The sequence below is a fragment of the Panthera leo genome, chromosome F2, assembly GCF_018350215.1.
Source record: "Panthera leo isolate Ple1 chromosome F2, P.leo_Ple1_pat1.1, whole genome shotgun sequence".
NCBI lineage: Eukaryota > Metazoa > Chordata > Mammalia > Carnivora > Felidae > Panthera > Panthera leo.
The window spans coordinates 63,145,275-63,167,270 of NC_056695.1; the positions used below are offsets into that span (position 1 = coordinate 63,145,275).

The 21,996-nt window shown below is 40.1% G+C and overlaps 1 protein-coding gene across 7 annotated transcripts in view; it reads right to left on the reverse strand.

The window, feature by feature from the left end:
* ENPP2 (ectonucleotide pyrophosphatase/phosphodiesterase 2) overlaps positions 1 to 21,996 on the reverse strand; it is a 110,366-nt gene that overhangs the window by 29,264 nt on the left and 59,106 nt on the right. For 5 of the 7 annotated variants that reach the window (XM_042923300.1, XM_042923302.1, XM_042923304.1 and 2 more), the window contains exons 9-16: positions 21,867 to 21,922; positions 16,972 to 17,037; positions 16,207 to 16,279; positions 11,420 to 11,575; positions 9,267 to 9,375; positions 6,117 to 6,242; positions 2,366 to 2,397; positions 1,547 to 1,674 (exon numbers count right to left, since the gene is read on the reverse strand). In XM_042923300.1, coding sequence (XP_042779234.1) covers positions 1,547 to 1,674; positions 2,366 to 2,397; positions 6,117 to 6,242; positions 9,267 to 9,375; positions 11,420 to 11,575; positions 16,207 to 16,279; positions 16,972 to 17,037; positions 21,867 to 21,922 — 746 coding nt within the window. The remainder of the gene's footprint in view (positions 1 to 1,546; positions 1,675 to 2,365; positions 2,398 to 6,116; positions 6,243 to 9,266; positions 9,376 to 11,419; positions 11,576 to 16,206; positions 16,280 to 16,971; positions 17,038 to 21,866; positions 21,923 to 21,996) is intronic. The other 2 variants (XM_042923306.1, XM_042923305.1) reach the window with 1 other exon arrangement.

Sequence of the window (21,996 nt, forward strand, 5' to 3'; positions counted from 1 at the left end):
GTAATATAAATACTCCCGTGGGTCCCATTTCTATGGATCCTTGTAAGTGCCTACAGAATCTATTGCACTGCACTGACATGCCTGGTGGAAAACAAACTGAACATTTGGGTCCCCACTCCTAGGAAAAGTACTTTCAGCTTGGGATGATGAGATATGTGCATAGGATAACTCAACAGTGCAAAGTTAAATTAAAAAGGTTTACTGATTGTTGGGGTGTCTAGGTGGCTCAGTTGGTTAAGTGTCCAACTCTTGGTTTCTGCTCAAGTCATGATCTCATGGTTTCGTGAGTTCCATCCCGGCGTCAGGCTCTGTGCTGGCAGCATAGAGTCTGCTTGGGATTCTCTCTCTCTCCTTCTCTCTCTGCCCCTCCCCCACTCACACTCTGCCTTTGTCTCTCTCAAATAAATAAATAAACTTTAAAAAAAAGAAGATTTAGTGATTAGTAAAATGCCTGGCTTTGGTCTCCACTAACTTGGTCAACTGTCATCTCTCACTTCTACTCAACTACCAGCTTTTCTGCGTATCAACCTATCAACTGCACCAAATTTGCTCTCTCTTCCAAGCTACGCCATCCATAAAAGGTCCTGAAGACATACTCAGTGAAACCCATTGTGTTCATATCTTGGTAACTACTTCATGAAGACCCCCTATGTCTGTTCTAAATGGTTTCAATAATTTCTGGTCTTCATACATCTCTCTTCATAATCCTAAATGTTTAACTCTGTGTAGACCCTTGACAATTACAGTAGGATATTTATGTATGCGTCACATGTGTCCCAAAAGGCGGTTCAAACTGATACACTGATAGAAGTTTCTAGAGGACCACAATCTTATCATCATCTTCTCTCCCTTGTAAACTCATTACCCAAGTAGAGTACATACAGTAGTTGCTCAACTATCACTACAGACCAACTCCCAAAACTTTTCTTGAGGAGCAAGTCAGAGTAAGAGTGAGTGGAAAAGGGCTTCTGCCAGGTCTGTGTGAAAATGGATACCCTTTTAATGATTAATTCTTTGGAAGTGCTTAGAATTTCCAGACACATTGTACATCAGATTCAAGAGCAAGAAACAGTGTCTTAAATATTGGAGAGTCTTTTGTAGTTCAAAAGAAGGTAAACGTTTAAAATATTTAAGGCAACAACATTTTCTAAACTCCTCCACAAATGTTGCTACAGGGTAAGTCTTGTCAAATGAGACCAAATCAGTCCAGTTGTGGTTAAGTCCATGTCCCAGGCATACTTTTGACCTACTCAGGCAATAAGGATAGAGGTTAGAATGTAAATTTAAAAAGTGAAAAGAGAGAGAAAGAGAGAGAGACCACAGAGATGCAATGAGAGACTTCAAAGAGACACCAAGAGGCTGAGATCCAGAAAATAGAGATGTGTTGGCTCAGCGCTAATTGTTTATCTAGCATAAAAAGTATTTGGAAATGGTGGGATTTCCAACTGAGATTTCTTTTTTTCATGGCTAAGGACCTTATAGCATTCCAGTTGCCAAAGAGGTGGTTATGAAGATCAAAAACTGGGACAGCCAATCCCCAAGTTACCTTGCGACATGCCATCTGCGGTCCACCAATAAATGGATGTCCTCAATTCTTCTATTGTTGGCATAGTGTAAGCGTTTAGGAAGGTGCTGTTTCATGTAAGGCTTAAAGTGTTGATCTGGTTTTTTACACTGAAATATAAATGGAAATTGGACTTTTACATGGAGCATTTTCTAGAAAAAGTCGTACATACTCTCTCTCTAGAAAGCTGAAGGAGGTTGTAAGCCAAACAAAGGGCTGGTTAGTGAATAAATGGAATCTGTTATCCCCTATCAAATAATACAAGCTAAAAACAAATGGGTTCAAAGGGGATTTGATAACTTGGTAGATGACATGGAAGGTTATCAGAGGGTAGTTAGGAATTTTTAAGATACATTCCTGACTTGTGAGACTATCACTAACAGCAACTCCAACACTAAAGCCTTTTCCAACTACTTGGAGTCAAGGATGGGAGGCGGGGTGGGAAGGGAGGAGATGAGCACTCAGGCCTGTGTGATTACATCCTGCATGGTGGGGAGGGTGATGGAACAGGGTGATGGGCAGATCTGCTTCAGAGAGAGTAAGGATTTGTTTACTCATGAATGAATACTATTCAGTTCTAATGGAAAGATCAAATATTCTCAGTTTGTGTCATTGCCAAGACCATTAGGGAGTCTGCAGCTGTCCAGTTTTGAAGTTTTGAAAACTCTTAGAGAAACAAATATATGGGACTGCCGGGCAGTAAGGAAAATGTTCCTTCCGCCCCACAGGGTAGGTGAACCTAGGAGGTGAGTGTGTGGAAGCCGCTCCAAGGGCAGAGACCGGGTGACCTGCCATACTTACCGTGAGATTAGCAATAATGGCTTTAGGGTCATCTGTTCAAAGAGAGAAGGAGAGCAATTTCAAAAAAAGATGACAATAATCACTGAGAGAAATAATTTTTACAGCAAAGGACTCAATTATTTCTCTTTTTTTCCCCCCTCCCAGAAGAGCTATCACGTTAGGCTCTATTTAAAATATGTGTAAAGTTGTGTGTGAGTATTTAATATTTTGGTAAGTGGAACGCAGCTAGGTACGTGGAAATACCTCTATGGCACATTTCCTGGCAAGGTCTGGTTCTCCTCTTCTGGAAGGGAATTCCTCCTTCCAGAGCACAAAGATAATGCTGGGTAAACATCTTCTTGAAGTTTCCCCAGTGGTCCCTCTGGATCTTGGCTTCAGTTTATTTGCAATTTGCCATCAGGAACTAAATCGGGCACTTGGGGCTTTTAGTGACACTTCCTATTTATCTGCAGGTCTTTGAAATAAGCTATCATCCATTTTAAGATGAATCTTCTACTCCATTGAGTTATTTTTTTTCTAAATGGAGTTTTGTTTCCCCAGTAACATCATGGGTCTAATTAGGTAGCTGCCCTCTCCAGCCACAGACACACACAGGGATGCACCTCCTTTATTTTTACGAACCAGCAAACAAAAGGTATTTTAGTCAGTACCCTGAGCTAGCTAAAAGCAAAACTATGTAAATGATGACTGTGTTTAAACTGTGGACAGGATTACATTATCTGAAGGTCCCCTTTTGGGGGGTGTAGAGAGAAAGAGCAGATTGTAGGTTGGTTGGATTTTGTTTTGTTTTCAAAAAATTTGCCTTAGTGTGTCATTACAGAATCAGCAGAAAAGGAAAGCAGCATACGGAAGAGATATCAACGCTCATGAAGCAGCCCTCCCTGAAATTTTTAAAAAAAATTTTGAATGTTTACTTATTTGGCGGCGGGGGGGGGGGCAGCATGAGTGGGGGAGGGGAGAGAGAGAGGGAGACACAGAATCTGAAGCAGGCTCCAGGCTCTGAGCTGTCAGCACAGAGCCCGATGTGGGGTCTGAATTCACAAACTGCGAGATCATGACCTGAGCTGAAGTTGGACGCTTAACCAACTGAGCCACCCAGGTGCCCCAGCCCTCCCTGAAATTTAAGTATCAGTGGAGTAGGTCATGTCTATGTCATTTCTGGCTGTATCCACGGGGCCTGGTTCATGGTAGGCATTCAGTAAGCATTCGCTAATATAAATAAATAAATACTTGTTGTTATTTTTTGAAAATGCATGACTGGGGTGCCTGGACAGTTCAGTCCATTAAGTGGCTGACTCTTGGTTTTGGTTCAGGTCGTGATCTCATGGTTCATGAGTTTGACCCCCACGTCAGGCTCTGCACTGACAGTGCGGAGCCTGCTTGAGATTCTCTCTCTCTCCCTCTCTCTCTGCTCCTCCCCTGCTCTCGCTCTCTCTTTCTCTCTCTCTCTCAAAATAAATGAGTAAAATTAAAAAAAAAAAAGAAGGAAAAAATGTATGAGTAAGCTTGTCTTGCAGTGTAAGTACACATACTTCAGAGACAATTTTCAGAATCTTAATTCTAAAGCTATGAAATCCGAAGCTAAAATGTGGATTCCATCCTACCTAAATTGGGGTTTAATTTTAGTTGCATTTTTTAATGGAAAGCAAGAAAGTAATAAGGGTAGCAACAATATGAACCCAAATTGTGTCCCTTTCATGTGCAGTCTCTGTGAGAACTTTGCAGGCACTTTCTCTCTGGTCACAGCTACTCTGGGAGGTAGGTGCTAACAGAACCCTCACCAAGCCAAAGGGCATTTAGAAGAAGGGTGCTTTTACACTGGGACCCTGGCAATCTGACTGATCGGGCCATCCTCTGAACTTCTATACTCTGTGGACTCATAAACCACAATCCTCAAAGGGACCAAACAGGGTAAGTCACGTTCTTTGATGATGAAGAAAAATAAACAGCACGGGGCAATCTTGTGCTCAGATAAATCCCAGAGAACTACTGGAAAATAACAACTGCCTGAGTCCACGCTTGAGACACCAACTTCGAGTTCTCAAGTTCTCAGGCCTCTCACGCTGGCAGCTCCTGCTTTGCATGAGCGGAAGTGGTCACCCAGCACATGGCGGTGCTTAAGAACTGGTGAATGTGGGTTCACATTCCAGCTCCGCCACGTCCTAGCTCTCTTGTTTCTCACCAGAAACTTCACCTCTCTCTGAGCCTTGATTTCTACTGTTTGCAAAAGGGGATAATAGCACCCGTCCCACAGGGTTATTAGAAGGATTGAAGAAGACTGTATACACATCTAGCTGAAATAGTGACATGGCCAAGACACCATCATCATAGCTAACATTTATACAACTTTGACTATGTGCTAAACTGACCAAGGGGATATGTAAATAATCTCTCATCAATCTTTCCAACAATCCTTTTTTAATAGATGAGGAAACTGAGGCACAGAGCATGTAACTAGCTTGCCCAAGATCATAAAGTGACCACCTGGCCAAGCGGGGATTTGAACCCAGACATCCTGCCACCCTTGTCTGTGCTGCTAACCATCCACTCTACTGACTCTCACGGGATGAAATCACATATAGGAAAGCGTCTGTAAAGTATGAAATATTTCATTATCGGTACTTATTACTTCATTGGCCCCAAGGTTTTCCTTTTCCCCTAAAACAACCTCGTCATTCCATTTACCATTCATTTACTGAAAAGACCTTTCAATATAGACAAAACCTTTCTTGCACAAGCCCTAAAATGTAAGCACCGATTCAAGAGATACCACAGTGACCCGTGTCCTGTCCTTGGCCAGGGCCTTCCTGTCTCAAGTGAGCAGAGGAGAAGGGAGGATCCGGAGGACAGAAAGGGCATGGAAAAGAGACGGCAGAAACACAGAGGATTTGTTTATTTTACAACGTTGCCTGGAGCTGACCTTGGAACTGTTCCCATTTGTGTTGACTCAGGAACGCAGTTTGGGAAAAACTTAATTTTCCAAAGCTTTACACTTTTGCCGATGGTTTCTTATTCCCAAGGCTAAAACCTCTAAAGGATTTTTTCCCCCAAATGCAGCATGTCTCCAATAAAACTGTGGACTTCTCAGAGGCTAGGGAGGCACCACCTAAGACATCCTATTCTATCGATAAAGGTTCTTGTCAGTGGCATATCATAACCTGAGTGTGTACAACATAAGCGATAAGACGGTTCCTGTTTATTTCTAATCTTTCAAAATGGCTGCCACTTCCCAAAGGCAGGACCCCAGGGTTGTGTTGGTCACTTTCATAAAGCTGAAGAGTCCCCTTTAACTGGGCTCCTAGGGACATTCAGGGTCTGAGTGTGGTTCTGACAAACCTGTCACAGACTCCCCTGCCTCAGCTAAAGAGTAAGCTTGAACCTCTTGTTGAAATGTTCCTCTGCTGTAAACATAAGTTTATGGTTATGCGCATGCCTCAAATTAAGTGTATTTTCCACATAAAGAAAACAAGAGCAAATATTTACATAAGGCTGTCATGTGCCAGGACCCTCTCTGAGTGATACACATAGATTTATTTCCACAACAGCTCGATCCAGGAGCTGTTATTAACATCCCATTTTTCAGATGAAAAAGTTGAGGCTTCGAGTTTTTACATAACTTATTCAAGGTCGCCCAGCTACGAAGTAGCAAAGTGAGGATTTTTACGCAACAATTTCAGCTTCAGAGAACGGGGCTGCACCTACTCTACTCTATTACCATTCTAACAACTTAGCATTTTGAGAAGCAACTTACATTTAGCATTATTGCTAAATTTGGACCGAATTCTTCCTAGAGTTCCAGGCACTAACGTAATGTCATCCACGTTAGTCAGGTAATTGCTCAGGAACTCCGTTCTGTCACAGGTGACATCTTCCATTCCTGTAGGGGGCAAAGAACATATTTTCAGGTGATTGTAAACTTAGTATCCTAACACAGACACTAAAAATAACACCCAGATATGTCCCTAATTCATTTCTAACAACTTACTGTGAGGATCCCCCTCTTTTGAGATTTCTTAACTTGACTTTACATTTTTTAATGCTCCTTTCTATAATCATTTCACCAGATTCTGATATAGCCACATCATCTTGCAGTGCCAGAAGGTGGAAAATGCATCATCTCAATGATCATTTTAAGTCATTCAGCAGGAACAGCAAGACAGAGGAAGTGACTACGATCTTGTTTTTAAAAAGCTATTTACACAGTCATTATGGAAAAGATCTACTCTAAAAAAAAAAAAATCCTAGATTGCTTCAAACTCTTCCCAGCTGGGGGTGGTGGAAATAACTGGAATACATAGTTCTGTGTCTCTTTTACAAAATGTCATTTTCCAATTCTCTCTAATGTATCTCCTGACTTGAGTGCATAATCACCAGTCCTCAGTCTGTCTCCACTGGTGGCCTTGGACGTTACTGACAAAACAATACTGGCAACAAGAGATGAGAAAAAAATGTCAGCCCCAATGACCACCCAAACTGAAAAACAAAATATTGCTGAAAACAAGTTGTAAACAATGTAATCAGTCAAAACTGAAAGCTAGCAACTCAAACACAAAAAGTGTGTAGGTAGGGAATTTTTTTTACCAACAAATATTCCTGCCCTACCCAAGACTGGTTTTCTGCCCCCATAAAAAAAAAAAAAAAAAAAAAATCTTAATCAATATTAAAAATAGATGAATAAAAAAACAACATAAACTCAAATGTCAGAATAATAGACTATGGGGACTGGTAGACACATTTATGGTCATTTTGGAATTTATGAGATGACACATAACGATGAAGATTTAATATACCGCTTTGCACAATCCAATATATAGATATTCTCTAAGAGGGGGAAAATAAGTGATTCTGTAAAGGACATCATAAGGTTTTGGAATAAAGAAATACAACCCAGAGTGGCGCAAACCTGATAAAATCCAAATTATCACCTTCTGGGATCCCAGATCAAGACACCCCATCCCTTTTGCAATACAAATGGGAATGAAGAAAGACAAAAACATATCCCAACATAGCACAAAGTTGATACAACTTGTCTTTTAACATTTAAACCATCATAAAGAAAAAACAATGAACAGCTACTGTTTTAGTACACTGTTAACTCAGAAAAAGCAAGTCTCAAAACACATATTGGTGGAAGACTGGAAGGATCTTCCATTTGTTACACGTCTAGGAAGTCAGTTTTGCCATCGTAGCGGTGAACCATCTCTCTTGCTTTCAAAGACCATATGTGAAGAGCTTCTCAAGCGTCATCACTCTCACCCTCTGGACTAACTCTGTGTAGGTAGTATTAGTGTTTTCATTCTGCAGACAAGGAGGCCGCATATGACGAGGTGGCTCCTTAGTGGCACAGTGCAATTTGAACTCCACTGAAATTACTTCTTACTCCAAAGCCCAGGCTCTGAAATACTAGACCATACTACCTTTTAAGAAAGAGATGCAGGGGCGCCTGGGTGGCGCAGTCGGTTAAGCGTCCGACTTCAGCCAGGTCACGATCTCGCGGTCCGTGAGTTCGAGCCCCGCGTCAGGCTCTGGGCTGATGGCTCGGAGCCTGGAGCCTGTTTCCGATTCTGTGTCTCCCTCTCTCTCTGCCCCTCCCCCGTTCATGCTCTGTCTCTCTCTGTCCCAAAAATAAATAAAAAACGTTGAAAAAAAAAAAAATTTAAAAAAAAAAAAAAAAGAAAGAGATGCAATGGCTTCCCAAAACTAAAGCAATCTACTCATCTCAGAAGCCTGCACCTGGTAAGACAAGGTTTTAAACTAAGACCTTTACAATGCTCCAGCATGTGACTCGCTGGCACCCATCCACTTCTTAGACATGAGGCTCCAGCCTGTGACCAAATGCTCTTGACACCTCTGGGCAACTTATATTGAATCAGCCGTGTCACATGCTCCAGAATCTCTGTCTTATCTGTAGCTCTCTCCCAAGTCAATCTTATGGAGCATGATTTTGCAGAGGGTCACATTTAGCCCCTGCCAAAGAGCAAGCAAGTTCCCCAACTTCTTTTTTTAACTTCTCCTAGATTTTCTAGGACATTCTGGAAAGAAAACTACAGGCCCAAAGCAGACCTTTGACTAGGGACCCTTGCCTGCCATTCTTAACACAACTACCAAAGAGTCTACCAATTGTTTTTTCTCTGAAGCCTTTTCCTAGAAGGGAGCAGGCCCACATTCCAGGGTCATTCTTTCAATTTGATAGTTCTGGAATGCAGGAGGCACTCTCTAGATAGAACTCAGGGTACACAGCTGTGAATAAGAACGCCCTCTGAGGAACTCCCTGCAGCTCCATAATATCTAATGTTTATGATGTTCAACAAAGTGGTTATGAATTCTTCTACTTTATACAGTGATTTAGAAAAACTCTGCCTCTTCCTCTCTTTAACAGTTTCTGTACTGAAGCAAGGTCCTGTGGTTTTGGTTTTGAATTCTCTCAGTGAATACAGGGAAATCGTTTTACTTATATACCTCTTCTTTGACAAGAATCCTATGTCTCCTCCTCCATATCATATTTAGATTGATTTTTTTTTAGGCACATAAACTCTGTAGGCTCTTTTTGGGGATGTGGCTAGCAGAGATGAGTAGTATCACCTGATATGTCACAGAGAGGAAGCTATTAATACCACAAGCAAATTGTCTGCCACACTTTGGCAAGAGACAGATTTTTGTGGAAAGACTTTCTTTCCTGCAAAGAAAAGGATGACACAGGAAGTCCCCGGTTTGGGTCAGAATGACCCAGGGTCATCTCGTGTCATCTCACACTTTTGAGTCATGGCTGACTTCTTTCCCTACCCTAAAGAAAGAGGGAAGAAGGTGAAGAATACAATCTGGGACTCTGAGGGCAAGCGTTCTCCATCAGAAACATGATCTATGTAGTTGTCCTATTAGCGAAGAAGAAACAAAGGTTTACCATGGTCTCCAACAAAGATGACATTGACACAGCGATGCAGCTTCAGCTGTTTCAGTCCATCCATTAATTGCCCCACTGTTTTGTCAATTTCCCTCAGAGGATTCGTCATCTGGAAAAAAAGAGCAAATTAGGCCCGGCAGGTTTTTGGTTTTTTTTTTCCTTTTAGTTTCTCATAGATCTTCTACCCCTAGAACATTCTGGAAAGAAAACTTTAGGCCCAGAGGCAGAGCTTTGTCTAGGGAGATCTGTCTGCTGCTCTTAATGGAAATCTGTTCTGATCACTTTTATTTGTATTATTTCAGGAATGTAAAATCTCCCCTCATTCAATCCCTTTTAAGATTCTGTGATACAAAAATATCAGAAAGATGAAGGTAAATTCTTTTTTTTTTTTTTTAGAGATAAACTGGCCTTTCTAAAATGTAACAATGTTATTTAAATCCAAGAATTTTGAGAGTGAGCAGAAAGTCAGATGGATAGTTTAAGCCTGTTGTTTGCTAGGTGAAATCACATCAGATTTTGAACCATGGCAAGACGATGGAGGCTAAGTGAATCAAAAACAGTTGTGAGGTAAAATGGTACCCTTCCATTTGATGCTAAATTAGAACATCATTAATACAACGGAATCCATCTAATGTCTCCAAGAACTTAACTGTCAATGTCTGAGAATAATAGATCCCATAATAGAATCTCTTCCAAGAAACAAGGTTACTAGAAGAATCTCTTCTAAGAAACAAGCTATTGCTTCTCAATTTAGTCCCTTTCAAGCTGATTTTGAGTGAATAAGAATCTACAAGAGTCTTAACTTCAGAAGAAGTGAACCACTGAGCTTGTTCTAGAATTCTTATTGAGCTTAAGGAAACACAAAAACTCAGTTGTCTGAAGATTTACAAATCTTAAGAAATATAATCCATCTCTCATTTTCTTGCCTCCAGTGGAAGATTCTAACAGCATGAATTCTCCCACACACTACAGACTTCCCTCTCACTGTCATCTCTATGCGATGGAAAGATTTCCAAGAAACACCTCATCAGACAAACACTTGGCTGTACTTCAGGTGAATTTTACAACTTAGCTGCAACCACACACATACACCCAAGATGACTGGTAAGAACAGAAGGGTCTGCATATCATTTTTTATTTCAGACATATAATATTATCCTCCATTAGTGTCTTCTCAGATGACTCAAGACCTTTCCTCAAATCACATCCTCAGTAAAATCAGCCGTAAACTTGTTTTCCTTCATGGCAGGAGTCAGTATTTCAAATTCTGTCCCAAGGAGTAAGTCACAAGTGAAAAGTCTCAGAATGATATGCGCCAGCATCATCTGAAGGGCTACCACATGTGGAACTAAATGGTATTTGCTTTTGGGAAAACCATGCTTTCTTCTAAGACCTTTGCCTCAACAAAAACATACCAAAAGCATTAATATGTCAATGCTTGGCAATGCCTTATTTTCACCAGACAACTCAGGTGAAATCCAAGACCTGCTTCTCAGTGACGATTTCAGATGGTCATAAGCAAGAGAGCGCCTCAGAGGTACCTGAAGGTTTTGAGAGAAGTGACAACTTCTAACCTCTTCTGAATGTACTGAAAAGAGTCGACGTTATTCATGTCTCTATAAGAAAATACACACAGTTCCAACTACCCATTGTTTTCTTTTGCTTTCCACCTCAGCTATTCCCTTGTCTATAACCTAAGACCTTTTCTGGACTCTGAAGGTATGCACCATTAATCTGAGCCAATTTTCTATTGAGTTCGAATTTATATGGTCTTTGAGGAATCCCCTCGCTGCCTTGCTGGACTGTCTCAAGAACCAAGGCTACAAACCATTGTAACCAATTCCATGAATAAGTGCAAGCAAAACCAACAGCCTTCCTAACATTCGTTCAAGCCTAAATGTTAATACTAGGTTTAGGGCGACTGATTCTAAAGAAAGTGGAAGGTTCTTTTTTCCCATCTTGCAGAAAGTTCAGGAGGTCTTCACGTTAGTGTTAACCTCTGAAGTGCCAGATTCTTCTGGACTCAAAGCCAAGAATGACAAAACCAGAGTTTTTCTGAAACATATTCAGCTGATTTTCAAAGCAAGGCACTAAAGAAAACCTTCAACTCAGACCTACCCGCCACAAAGCTTTGGAACAATAGATAAACTTACTTTGTCCTGACGAGTTTCCGCAGCATAATGATCCATCCTATGTAATTTTCTTCTTCTTTTCTTTGGAGGAGCAACTGGTCTTTCCTGTCTCCTCTTAGGGGTAACCTTCCTCTTAGGTCTCTTAGCCGGAGTAAGAGGTGAGCCATAACTACTCTCCTGTACTGGCGGATAGAGATGTCTGGACTCAGAAGTCGTCTGTCCCTCTGGGTCAGATAATAAAGCTCACACTTTGCCATCTTGGGTCAGCAGAGCCTTAGTTAAAAAGACTAAGGCTCCTTAAGTGAGAAAAAGTTGGTAGGAGAAATGATTCATGGAACTCTATAGAGAGAAGCTTCCTAAACCCATCTTGAGGCTGTGAGCAAGAATATAATTTAAGAGAATCTAGTCATGCGGGTTTCTCTTGGGCTAAGGAGACTGCTTGTGGATATACTGAAGGTGACATACAGTTCTGCATTCCATTAAATCCCACATTAGGGAGAGACTGATCTTTGGTTATGAAGAGGTCTCCATTTATAAAGTACTAGCAGAAAACCAAATAAAATACTAGCCATTTAGTCATTTCAAGGTAACCATGGGATTCATGTAGGTGGCTCCAATTCAGAATCTGATGGATATCTGTTCGCACCACCACTATATCAAAGCAAGTGTCACCTTCATTTGCAAGGATTAGGGAAAAATGTTTAAACCAAGGATGGAATGGAGCATAAATAATAAGCAATCCTCCTTGGACATAAATGTATACTTAGACAAATCAGGACTTTCAGCAGGAGAGAGAACTTCCTTCCCACTGATAATTTAGGTTTTCGGTACAGAGGACCTCTGAAGCCAAGAGAGAACCATAAATAAAACTGTCTTTTAAAAAACTATCTTGCAAAATTAGGTAAAATGTAAAACTCATCAAGATCTCTTCATCTTGGTATAGATCTCAAGAAAGAGTCTATGTGCTTATACTCTTTCTATACATCTCGTTGTGAAAATCTAGAGAGAGTGGTGAAGGCTGACACAGAACCTGAGTAAGGAAGATAACCTTTGGGACTTCCAAACGCTAGAGAAAAACAGGCCCCTGATTTGCTGATGGTGCAAAGGTGAATTAAAGCAGCAAGCCCTGACGTCTCCCTGGCTGAGTCTCTCTTGGTGGGACTGCTGCTCCAAGAATCATTCAGATGCAGGAAGGGGCAGAAGGAGGAACAATGTTAGTGTATCCAAGAGGGAGGCCATCTGCCATGCCATTTCACCGTTTCCAGAGCAAGCCACTGCAAAGGCACTTCCGTTTCCGCCTCATCCTCTGTCCCTGGCAGAGCAATTGAAAGACACAGCCCCATGGACTCTGGTTTGGTGGTGTTTGTTTTTTTTTTTTTTTTTTAATGCATCTAGTTTCAGGCAGTTCTCCACGAGAAGAGAAGCAAAAGGAAAAAGACAGTTTCCCATTTCATGGTCACTGAATACATTTCAGCTAGTGCTCAAGTCGGCCCATCAGACACCCAGCCATTTGCAAGAGACCCCACCATTCAGAAGACTCCAAAGGTGAGCCCTTCTGGTTGCAGCAGGTTAGAGGAGCAGCGGGAGAAACAGGATTTAGCCAAAATGAGTTTTCATCCAGTGATTATATTGCACGTACTTCCTTCTTCAAATGTTAGAGGTAGACAAAAGCTAAGATTTCACTGACCAGCCATACTTTAGTCTGACTTTAGAAGATTTAGCCTGAGGTTATTAGGAGGACCGGAGGGAGAGGGGCAAATTTCCCTGCTTTTCAGAAGAATACTTTGCCATCTGAAGGTAGTAACTAGCCAGCCAAAGCTCTGCCTCTAGGCCTGGAAGAGCAGCCGAACGAGGAGTCACAGAGAAAGCACAGGTCAAAGAGAAAAAGATTGCGCCAACAATCAAAAGCAAGCATGTTTCTGAACATTCACCCTTACACTATGAAACCAGGAGCAATAAACCATTTCTTGAAGCTATTAGCCCAAAGTTTGGTCATCTCATTTAATAGTCTTTGAGAATCGTCCTGGAAAAAGTATACTCAGACAGTAAGCAAATAATGCACAGATTTCAACTTCGTTGTAGCACACAGCATTTTTAATTTTTTTCAATTAAACTTCAAATGCAAGGTATTTTCTCCTTAGATGTAAGTGAAGACATGTTACTGATTTTATGAATAATATTTCCGTTTGTAAAGCCTTTACATGCACACCACATGTATATAACGGATCTACAGGTATATAAACCAATTCGTCTACTACAGAAAAGAGGTTTTGCTGGCTTGTTTTGGTTTTGCATTTTTAAAGCATAAATGGTTTTGTTTTTATTTTTCAGTAGAAATAGGATTCCTAGAACCAAATGAAAAATAGTTGAAATCTGAAAATATCTCTTGCCTTACCAGAAGAAAGTGACCAGGTTACCAAGTTATCGTAACTGGAGATACATTCCAAGGACCTAATTAAGAGTTTTACTCAGGGGATACATGAGAATATCCCAGTTAAAAGGAATTATTAATACTAAAAAGAACATAGCTCTAATACCTTCAAGTCTTAATTCAAAAATTCTAGAAGAAAAAAATCTCTGTTTGTATATTTAGGAGTAACCCTGAGCACAGCATCATCACTACAACAAACGAAAGCATCTTATATTACATTCCATTTAGCACTGCTCAGTACTTTAAAAGAAACCTTTCAGTTTATTTCTTGATTAAAACATGCACACAGACACTTTCAAGTACGCAATTACAACTGAACTACACATTCTAGAAATCCAGAGATGTTCATGGATAAAAAACATTGCTGAGCTTTATGACTTTTAAGGAAATCAGGACTGTAAGGGTTATACTTCATCTACATTGTCAAAAGCCAACTTTTGACATGAAGAAAATCTTCTGTATGAACTGAACATGGTTATTAATGACCACTCTGCTTATGTCCTGGACTAAAGGAGAGATAAATGGTTCTATGGGAAGACCCTGGCCCAGGAGTTCTGAGATTCTACCGCTCAGTCCACTTACCAGCCAGGTGACTCGAGCGGCCCCAGTCCAGCTTCTTCCTTTTAAAAGAATGGCTAAACCAACCTCTGGCTTGCCTATGCCATGGGATCTTTTAAGGGATATTATTATTCAAGCAAAGCTGAACTTTTAAATAAGGCACATGGAACTACTTAGGATTTTTTTTTTAACATTTTCATAAAATGTAGTTCCTTTTGTTCACTTTAGATTAATCTCAAAGAAAGTCATCCTAAAGATAAAACAGCCATGCTTGTTCTGGCAAGAATAAGATTTGTGTTTCATGCAGATGTTTATCTCATTTTATCATTTGTGTTTCATAATCATGCAACACTCGTTAAACATCAAAGGGACAGGAAAAAGAGCATCAGACTTATATAACTTCAATGATTTAAGGCAAACTAAGAATGGTTTCACATAGCCATTAGTTTCCAGTGTTTAAAAAAATCATGACAGAATTGATGTTGAAACATTCAAAAATATTTATGGCTTCTTGGTATTTACTGCCTTTGTTTAGATATACTGGGTTTTGTTCAAAAGTATTTAAACCAACACACTTCTCTGTATTTCCTACTCAATCTTATGCTGAACACAATGAACTTAATTATCACGAGCAGTGTTGTCACAGCCTATTAGAGAATGGAAGGCAGCTTCCATTAACAGAGTTTTTGAAATGATTTTTTATCCCAAATCAAGTTTTATTGTGTCAATGTAGATCTTACCACACTAGTTAGAAAGAGAGATGGAAAACGTTTTAGATTTGCAAATCCTGTCATGTTTTAAAGTGATCTATGCTGCAACACTGCGAAGATTTCCATTTCCAGACAAATGAGGAACATAACAAAACACAACTATCTCTTTCCCACCTCTGAATTTGAAGTTATAGTGGATATCATATAACAGATTGTTTCCAACTAAGATTACTGACTGACTGATAAAAGGGCATTACATTGCTCTGCTAAATAGATTCATTCAATAGTGCATCTCTCTCCATTAAAAATTAATTTCAGGCACCTGGGTGGCTCAGTTGGTTAAGCATCTGACTTCAGTTCAGATCATGATCTAACCATTTGTGAGTTCGAGCCCCGCATTGGGCTCTGTGCAAACAGCTCGGAGTCTGGAGCCTGCGTGGGATTCTGTGTCTCCCTCTCTCTCTGTCCCTCCCCTGTTTGTGCTCCCCTTCTCTCTCTCTCTCTCTCTAAAAAATAAATACACGGTAAAAATTTAAAAAAAAGAATTAATTTTATTTGGGGGAATAATGGATACATTCATAGTCTTGATTGTGGTGATGGTTTCACAGGTATATATCTATGCCTAAATTGATCAAATAAAGAAGGGTCCAATGCTATAACATATACCAGGTTGATTGCACCTGCTCCGGCTATTAGAGCTACTTAGCTGACCTATCCTCTCTGACTGCATAATCATTGTAACAGAGCTAAAATTCAGTTGTAATGTTTTGTATTGTGCGTTTCATCTCCAGATGCCTTTCCACTCTATCCCAGTGATGGCAAATGCCAACCCTCCCTGATCCTTCACCTTTTGACTAATGCCTTCAGGGATGGCATATACTTCTCCTGTGAACACCAAGATTAGGATATGTTTGAATATCAAATCAATCTGAAATGAAATTCTTATAAGAGAAACAGGTATGTTCAAGATTTTTTTAAATGTTTTTAGTCTTGTAGTATATATATAAACCTTACATATACAAGACACTTTGTACGAGACCTGAAATAAGGTCAGCAGCTCAGGTAGCCAGGGGCACAGGTTCTCCTCAAGCAGATGATAAGCTACTAACCTCAGGGCCAAAAGGGCCATATTTGTGTCCAGAGAAATCAGGTTGTTCCGAATAGAAGGCATAGACTGAAGGCCTACGGGAAAATTGGAAGGTTCAGAATCTCCCTCAAACCACATATAACAAAGAATATCAAGTGTCTCTTCACATTAAGAGAAAATTATCTCAAATCAAGTTAATTAATATCCCAACCACTGTTAGTATTACCATGGAAAATGTCTCTTGTTTTTTTGGGGGGTAGGAATTCTATTTTTTCCACATCCACTGCCCCCTACACCACCCGCACTGTAGTAACCGCCTGGTACCACTCTCAGGGACCAAACGTCACAAAGGATTATCTGAACACATACTCAGGTCTTTGATCTTCAAGATAACAGAGGCCAGTGAAAATTCACATGGACCATGCAGTCTGCAGCCTAAAAGAACAACTCCATTAAAGTGAAAAGTCAGTCTTAATGCTTCCCCGGCATCATTGGGATGCTGCTGGTTCATTTATCAAAGCCAGGAACTCCCTTAACCTCTGCTGTAGTGGCCAGGATTAACAGCTGTAGTCCATCCATGTAATTACATGCTCCCCAATAGCCTACGTCCATTATACCCTTCTTAGGGAAGGTAACGTTCAAGACTGAGAACCATAAAACTTTTAATAATACCAAACCTTGACTGTGCTTCTATTTCACAGCCCATCTAGTTTTCACGCAATTCTAACCTACAATGGAAACAGACTGAAGAAAGGAGAGGTTAAGTCAGGGAGATGGAAACAAATACCTTTCATCGTCTGGCAGGGTGAGCCACTGCAGTATGGTTAAGATTCTCCGCTCATGAGGGATGACTCTGTAGGGTGATAACAAGTAAAGCATGATGTTAGGTTGCATTTCCACAAACTTCAGCCTGATGACTGCTCATGCTGGCACCAGGACCAAGGGCTCTCTATTTACTGCCATTTGCTTTCACATCCTCGTCATAAAAGGCCATCTTTCGAATCAGTGTTTAAACTTCCACTTCCATTTGCAACATATCATATTGCTCAACCTCTGTCATAGAAGGTGAGACTTGAAACTCTCACTCACAATCAAGTGAGCAACCTGTCTGGCTGATCAGAGATTCTGCTACAGGCAGAAAAGGACCCTGGGCTCAGAAGCATTGCCATCCAGTGAGTAAAGCCATTAGCTATGGCCACCGAGGTTACCAGGACACCTCAATCTGCTTCTTGCTGGTGGTATGACCTCTCTTAACCTCTACCCCACTTTGATCTCTCTGGGCCTCAGTTTACTCATCAGTAAAAGAGAGATAATAGCAAGGCATATGGCACATAGCTTGGTCATAAAGATAAAATGAGACAAAACAGGCAAAGGGCACGTACAGGGCCTACCACATAGTAAGTTCCAAAAAAAAAAAAAAACCCAAAAAACAAAAAACCTTTATTTTTATTAATGATCATAATTAGTTATCATTCTATCTCTAAAGACCTATATGACTTTGGAAACATTATTTAATCTGAAACTTTACATTCTTCCTCTATAAAATAAGGGGTTAGGAAAGGTATTCATGAAATTCTCTTCTAGCTTATCAAAATCTATCAAGAATAGGCACCTATAATTATGAGACTGACAGGGTATAATCTTCATCCACAATGACTTTTGTGTTTAAGTCTCATTCCTCTGTTGAAATATAATTACCCAAAATCTGGCACCAGCTTTGGGAGCTCTCAGCTAACATGACGGTACTGTATCCTGGGCTGAGTTTCATTGAGATGCTCACAAGCTGAGCAATGTCTTTATTTATGGGGAAATTGGCTTATTCTTCCCTAACAAGTAGCATGACATGCTTTTCTGCCTCCCCCCCCCCCCATCCAAGAACAGGCATTAGAGCTTGTTTATGACGAACTCAAACTAAAGCCCAAGTTTAATTGTAGTCAGTAAACATTACTGTGACCAAGAGTGACCCCTCATATGAACTGTGTTCCCTGGGTGATAATAGTGTCAGTGTAGGTTCATCAGCTGTAACAGATACACCACTCGGGTAGAGGACATTGATATTGGGGGAGGCTATGCATGTGCAGGGGCAAAGGGGGGCTTGGTAAGTCACTGTACCTTCCAGTTTCATTTGCTGTGAACTTAAAACTGCTCCAAAAAATAAACTCTACTGGAAATTTATTGTGGGATGTTGGGTGAGCCACTTACACTTTTACTCTTGGTGGAGGTGAACAAGAGAAAGCTGGGAGAAAAACCAAGCTCCAGAGCCATGGTGGAAGGCTGGATGGAGCTGGCAGGAGCCTAATCAAGCAGTTCCTCTCCCCAGGCAACCCCCACCCCCCAAGCCCCACCAACTCTCCTAGATCGGAGCTTTGTCCTTCCTCTGGCCCCCTCCCAGTCTAGAACTATCCCAACAGCGCCAGAAAATCATGTTTAACATAAAATGAGTCTTAATGTAAACAAATTTCAAGGCTACTGAATAAATGTGACCCTGTGTATTATAGCCTATAATTGAATTAGAAATAGGCATAGCAAAGCCAAGATCATCACTTAAGGTATTTAATTCATCAGCCTCAGAAATCCTCTGTATCTGAGCGAAATAATTACATATTTAGAATTCTTTCCTAACTTAAAAAAAAAAAAGCCAAATGCGGTAGCCTTTTCATTTTACCTTATTTCACGACCTACCTGCCAGCTGCTTTATTTTACATAATTGCTGTTAAGTCACAAAAATGGACTCTGATGGACTCCCTTGATGCTAATGGAAAAATACAAGCTAATAGATTTTGTGTCGAGCTCAGAACACGCATCCTCTAACACCTTCGTTGGATGGGGCGTCTGACCAGCAAGGAATAAAAGCATCCACTCTGAGGCTGGAATGCTTGCGTTTGAATGCTGACTCCAACATGTGCTGGTGACTAGACTTTGCCAAGTTACTTAACATTTCAGTGCCTCCATAAAATGAGGATAACAATAGCTCTTATCTCATAAGGCTCTTTTAAAGATTAAAAGAGATAATACACGAAAAGCACTTAGAACAGTGCCGGGCACACAGAAGTTAGAAAAATGTTAGCTTTTATCATCATGTACTGGATCCACAAGTCCACAGAGATGACACACACACTCATGAAATATTTGTTAAACGTATAACATGTTCAAGGCATTTGTATGAATGTAAATAAAGATACAAAATTCTCCTACTAAAAAGACCATTACAGAGGAGTCGCCATTCTCTTCTTAGAAAGATAAGCAGGGGATTACCATTTTCTGGGCAGGAGCTGAGTATGTGTGTGTCCTAAGAACCAGAGATGAGAACTGTAGATGCCTGAATATCCATTCAAACTGTGACCCTCGGGCATGACATTTCACCTCTCTCGGCCACACTATTCTAACCTTGCCAATGAGGAGCTGGACAAAGTGGTCTCTAACTTTCCTATGAGTTCTACATTATCTTTATGAAATTGCCCAGGAACCAAAAAGACATAGGCCCTAGCCATTAGTGTTTAAAACACAACCCAGAGACAGCACAAACAAATGTGGCAAAGGAACAGTGTGTGTCCAAATGGAAAGGGAATTGGTGCTTGTGTCGCTGTCTTTACCATCACTGTTTGATATAGAATTTGTTCTGAGACCAAGTATGTCAGAGATGGTCAGAAAAAGAAAAAAAAAATAGGAGGGATGGAAAATGAAGGACCAGATGAGGCATTTAGTGTTAAAGGGAACCAATTACCTTAGAACACATAGAGCCATTGTATGGTCAGTGTTGGAAGAGATGATGTGGACTAGAAAACAAAAACCACTTATTGGTTACTCTCTGTGTACTAAGCACCCTACTAGGCCCTTTAAAAAAGTTAGCTCATTCCATCTTCACAACACCCTATGTTATCGAGGGATTAAATCACTTGTCTACAGCCAGCAATCTATTAAGTGGCAGCGCTAGGATTAGAAGCAATCTAAACACTCATACATAAAAGGAATTACTGCTTTTGAACATGAATTGACACACACACACACACAAAATGGAATGGAGCAGCATCAGTACTTTGGAATAGAATACTATCATTTAAAAAGCAAGAATAATTCTAGGTTGCAGTACAGAATCACGTTAAAAAGATGGCCTTCCAAGTCTAACTCTGCACCTTGAATCTGGTTTTAAACTTAAAATTTTTCAGAATGTACCATGTGTAGATTCCCCTGACATATATTCCATTAAAAAACTGAAAGTATGACCCTGGTGTGTGTGTGTGTGTGTGTGTGTGTGTGTGTGTGTGTGTGTCTGTCTGTGTGTGTGAGTTATAACAAGATTTTTTTTTTAAAGAAAAAAAAAAAAAACAAAAAAAACCTAAATCCAAGTCACTCCTGGAATATAGAGATAAAAGAACAATAGCCTGAGAAGCAAAGCCAAACTAAGGACATCTTTAGAGCACACAAAAGCTACCTTCTTGGAAGTAGTTTGAAATGGGTGGAGAAAATTGCCATTCAAAATCAGAACACTGGGCCTTTTCAACGAAGCTTTGCAGCAGTTTCGGGGGGTAAGGGTGGGACCTAGGTATTAATTATGTTGTTGGCTCCTTTCCGTTCTGCTGAGCAAATATGTTGTGGAACAGAAGAAATCATTTCTGTAAGCATCTATGACAGTCGAGGGTTACAAAAATGTAATGCAGATGATTAAATTGGTAGATCAACATGTCATCTACATGTCATTTCTAACATACCCACACTTATTTCTCAACTCAGACAAGCTCTTTAAAAAATAGGGCGGGGGAGACTTTTAAAGGGTCACTGTCTTAAAGTCACCAAACCCAGTTTCAACGCAGCCCTTCAAATCTGAAAAAGCTACTTTTATTCCTGAATTTGGAGAATATAGATGGTCCCATTCTGGATTAATCTGAACCTGTGATTGCTCTCAGCACACTACTATTATAGAATAGTCAGATTTTTGTTAAGGCATAAGAGGCAAATATGGAAACAGCTTTAGGTGGTTAAAAAAAAAAAAAGATGGAAAGAACATCTCAGTGGGAACAAAATCCCCATGAAAGTTGAAACAGATTCCTTTTCTAACTAAGGAGCCTTAAAAATAATCAACATGTTGACACTTTTATTAGGTAAGTTTCACCTAAAGACTACTTTATGAACATTAACTACTAATCCCCCCATTAGCTCTGTGGGGAAGACAAGTGGTATTTCCATTTTTCTTATTAGGGAAATCCTAGAGTTCAGTGGAAAATGGAGTGGAAACAGAGGCTTCCCCTTGTCTCCTGTCTGGAATTTCCAATCTCTAGACTACTACATCAGCTGTCTGAGACCACACTAGACTTTTAATGTTGTGAACCAAAATAAACATAGTATGTTATAATATATTTATAGAAAATGATAATGCAAACCACAGCAATAAATAGTCCAAGAGAAATATACGATCCTTGGTGGTAAGTTACCAAACCCTATAAATGGACAGAAAAATCTGAAGGATGACAAGAAGGGAAAATCTTCATATTCTATTAAGAAAAGATGGAGGAAAAAGGAGGGAAGACCTCTAAAAAATGATTGGAAGATTATTTTCAATCAGAAAATATAGAAAAGCGCAAGTGCTTTTTGTATTTAACTGAAATGAAATCAAATTGAGTTAATGTTTCATAAACTGATCATAATTGCAATTTTACAAACACTGACAAAATAAAGACAACTTACACAGACCAGAAGAATGTCCCAGCTTTCACCCCTTGCTTGGTGGCTGTAATCCATAGCTAATGAGGAAAATATAAGAGGCTTATAACACGTTCTGAGATTTTTTTCTTCTCAAAGAAGAAAAAAGTTTTAA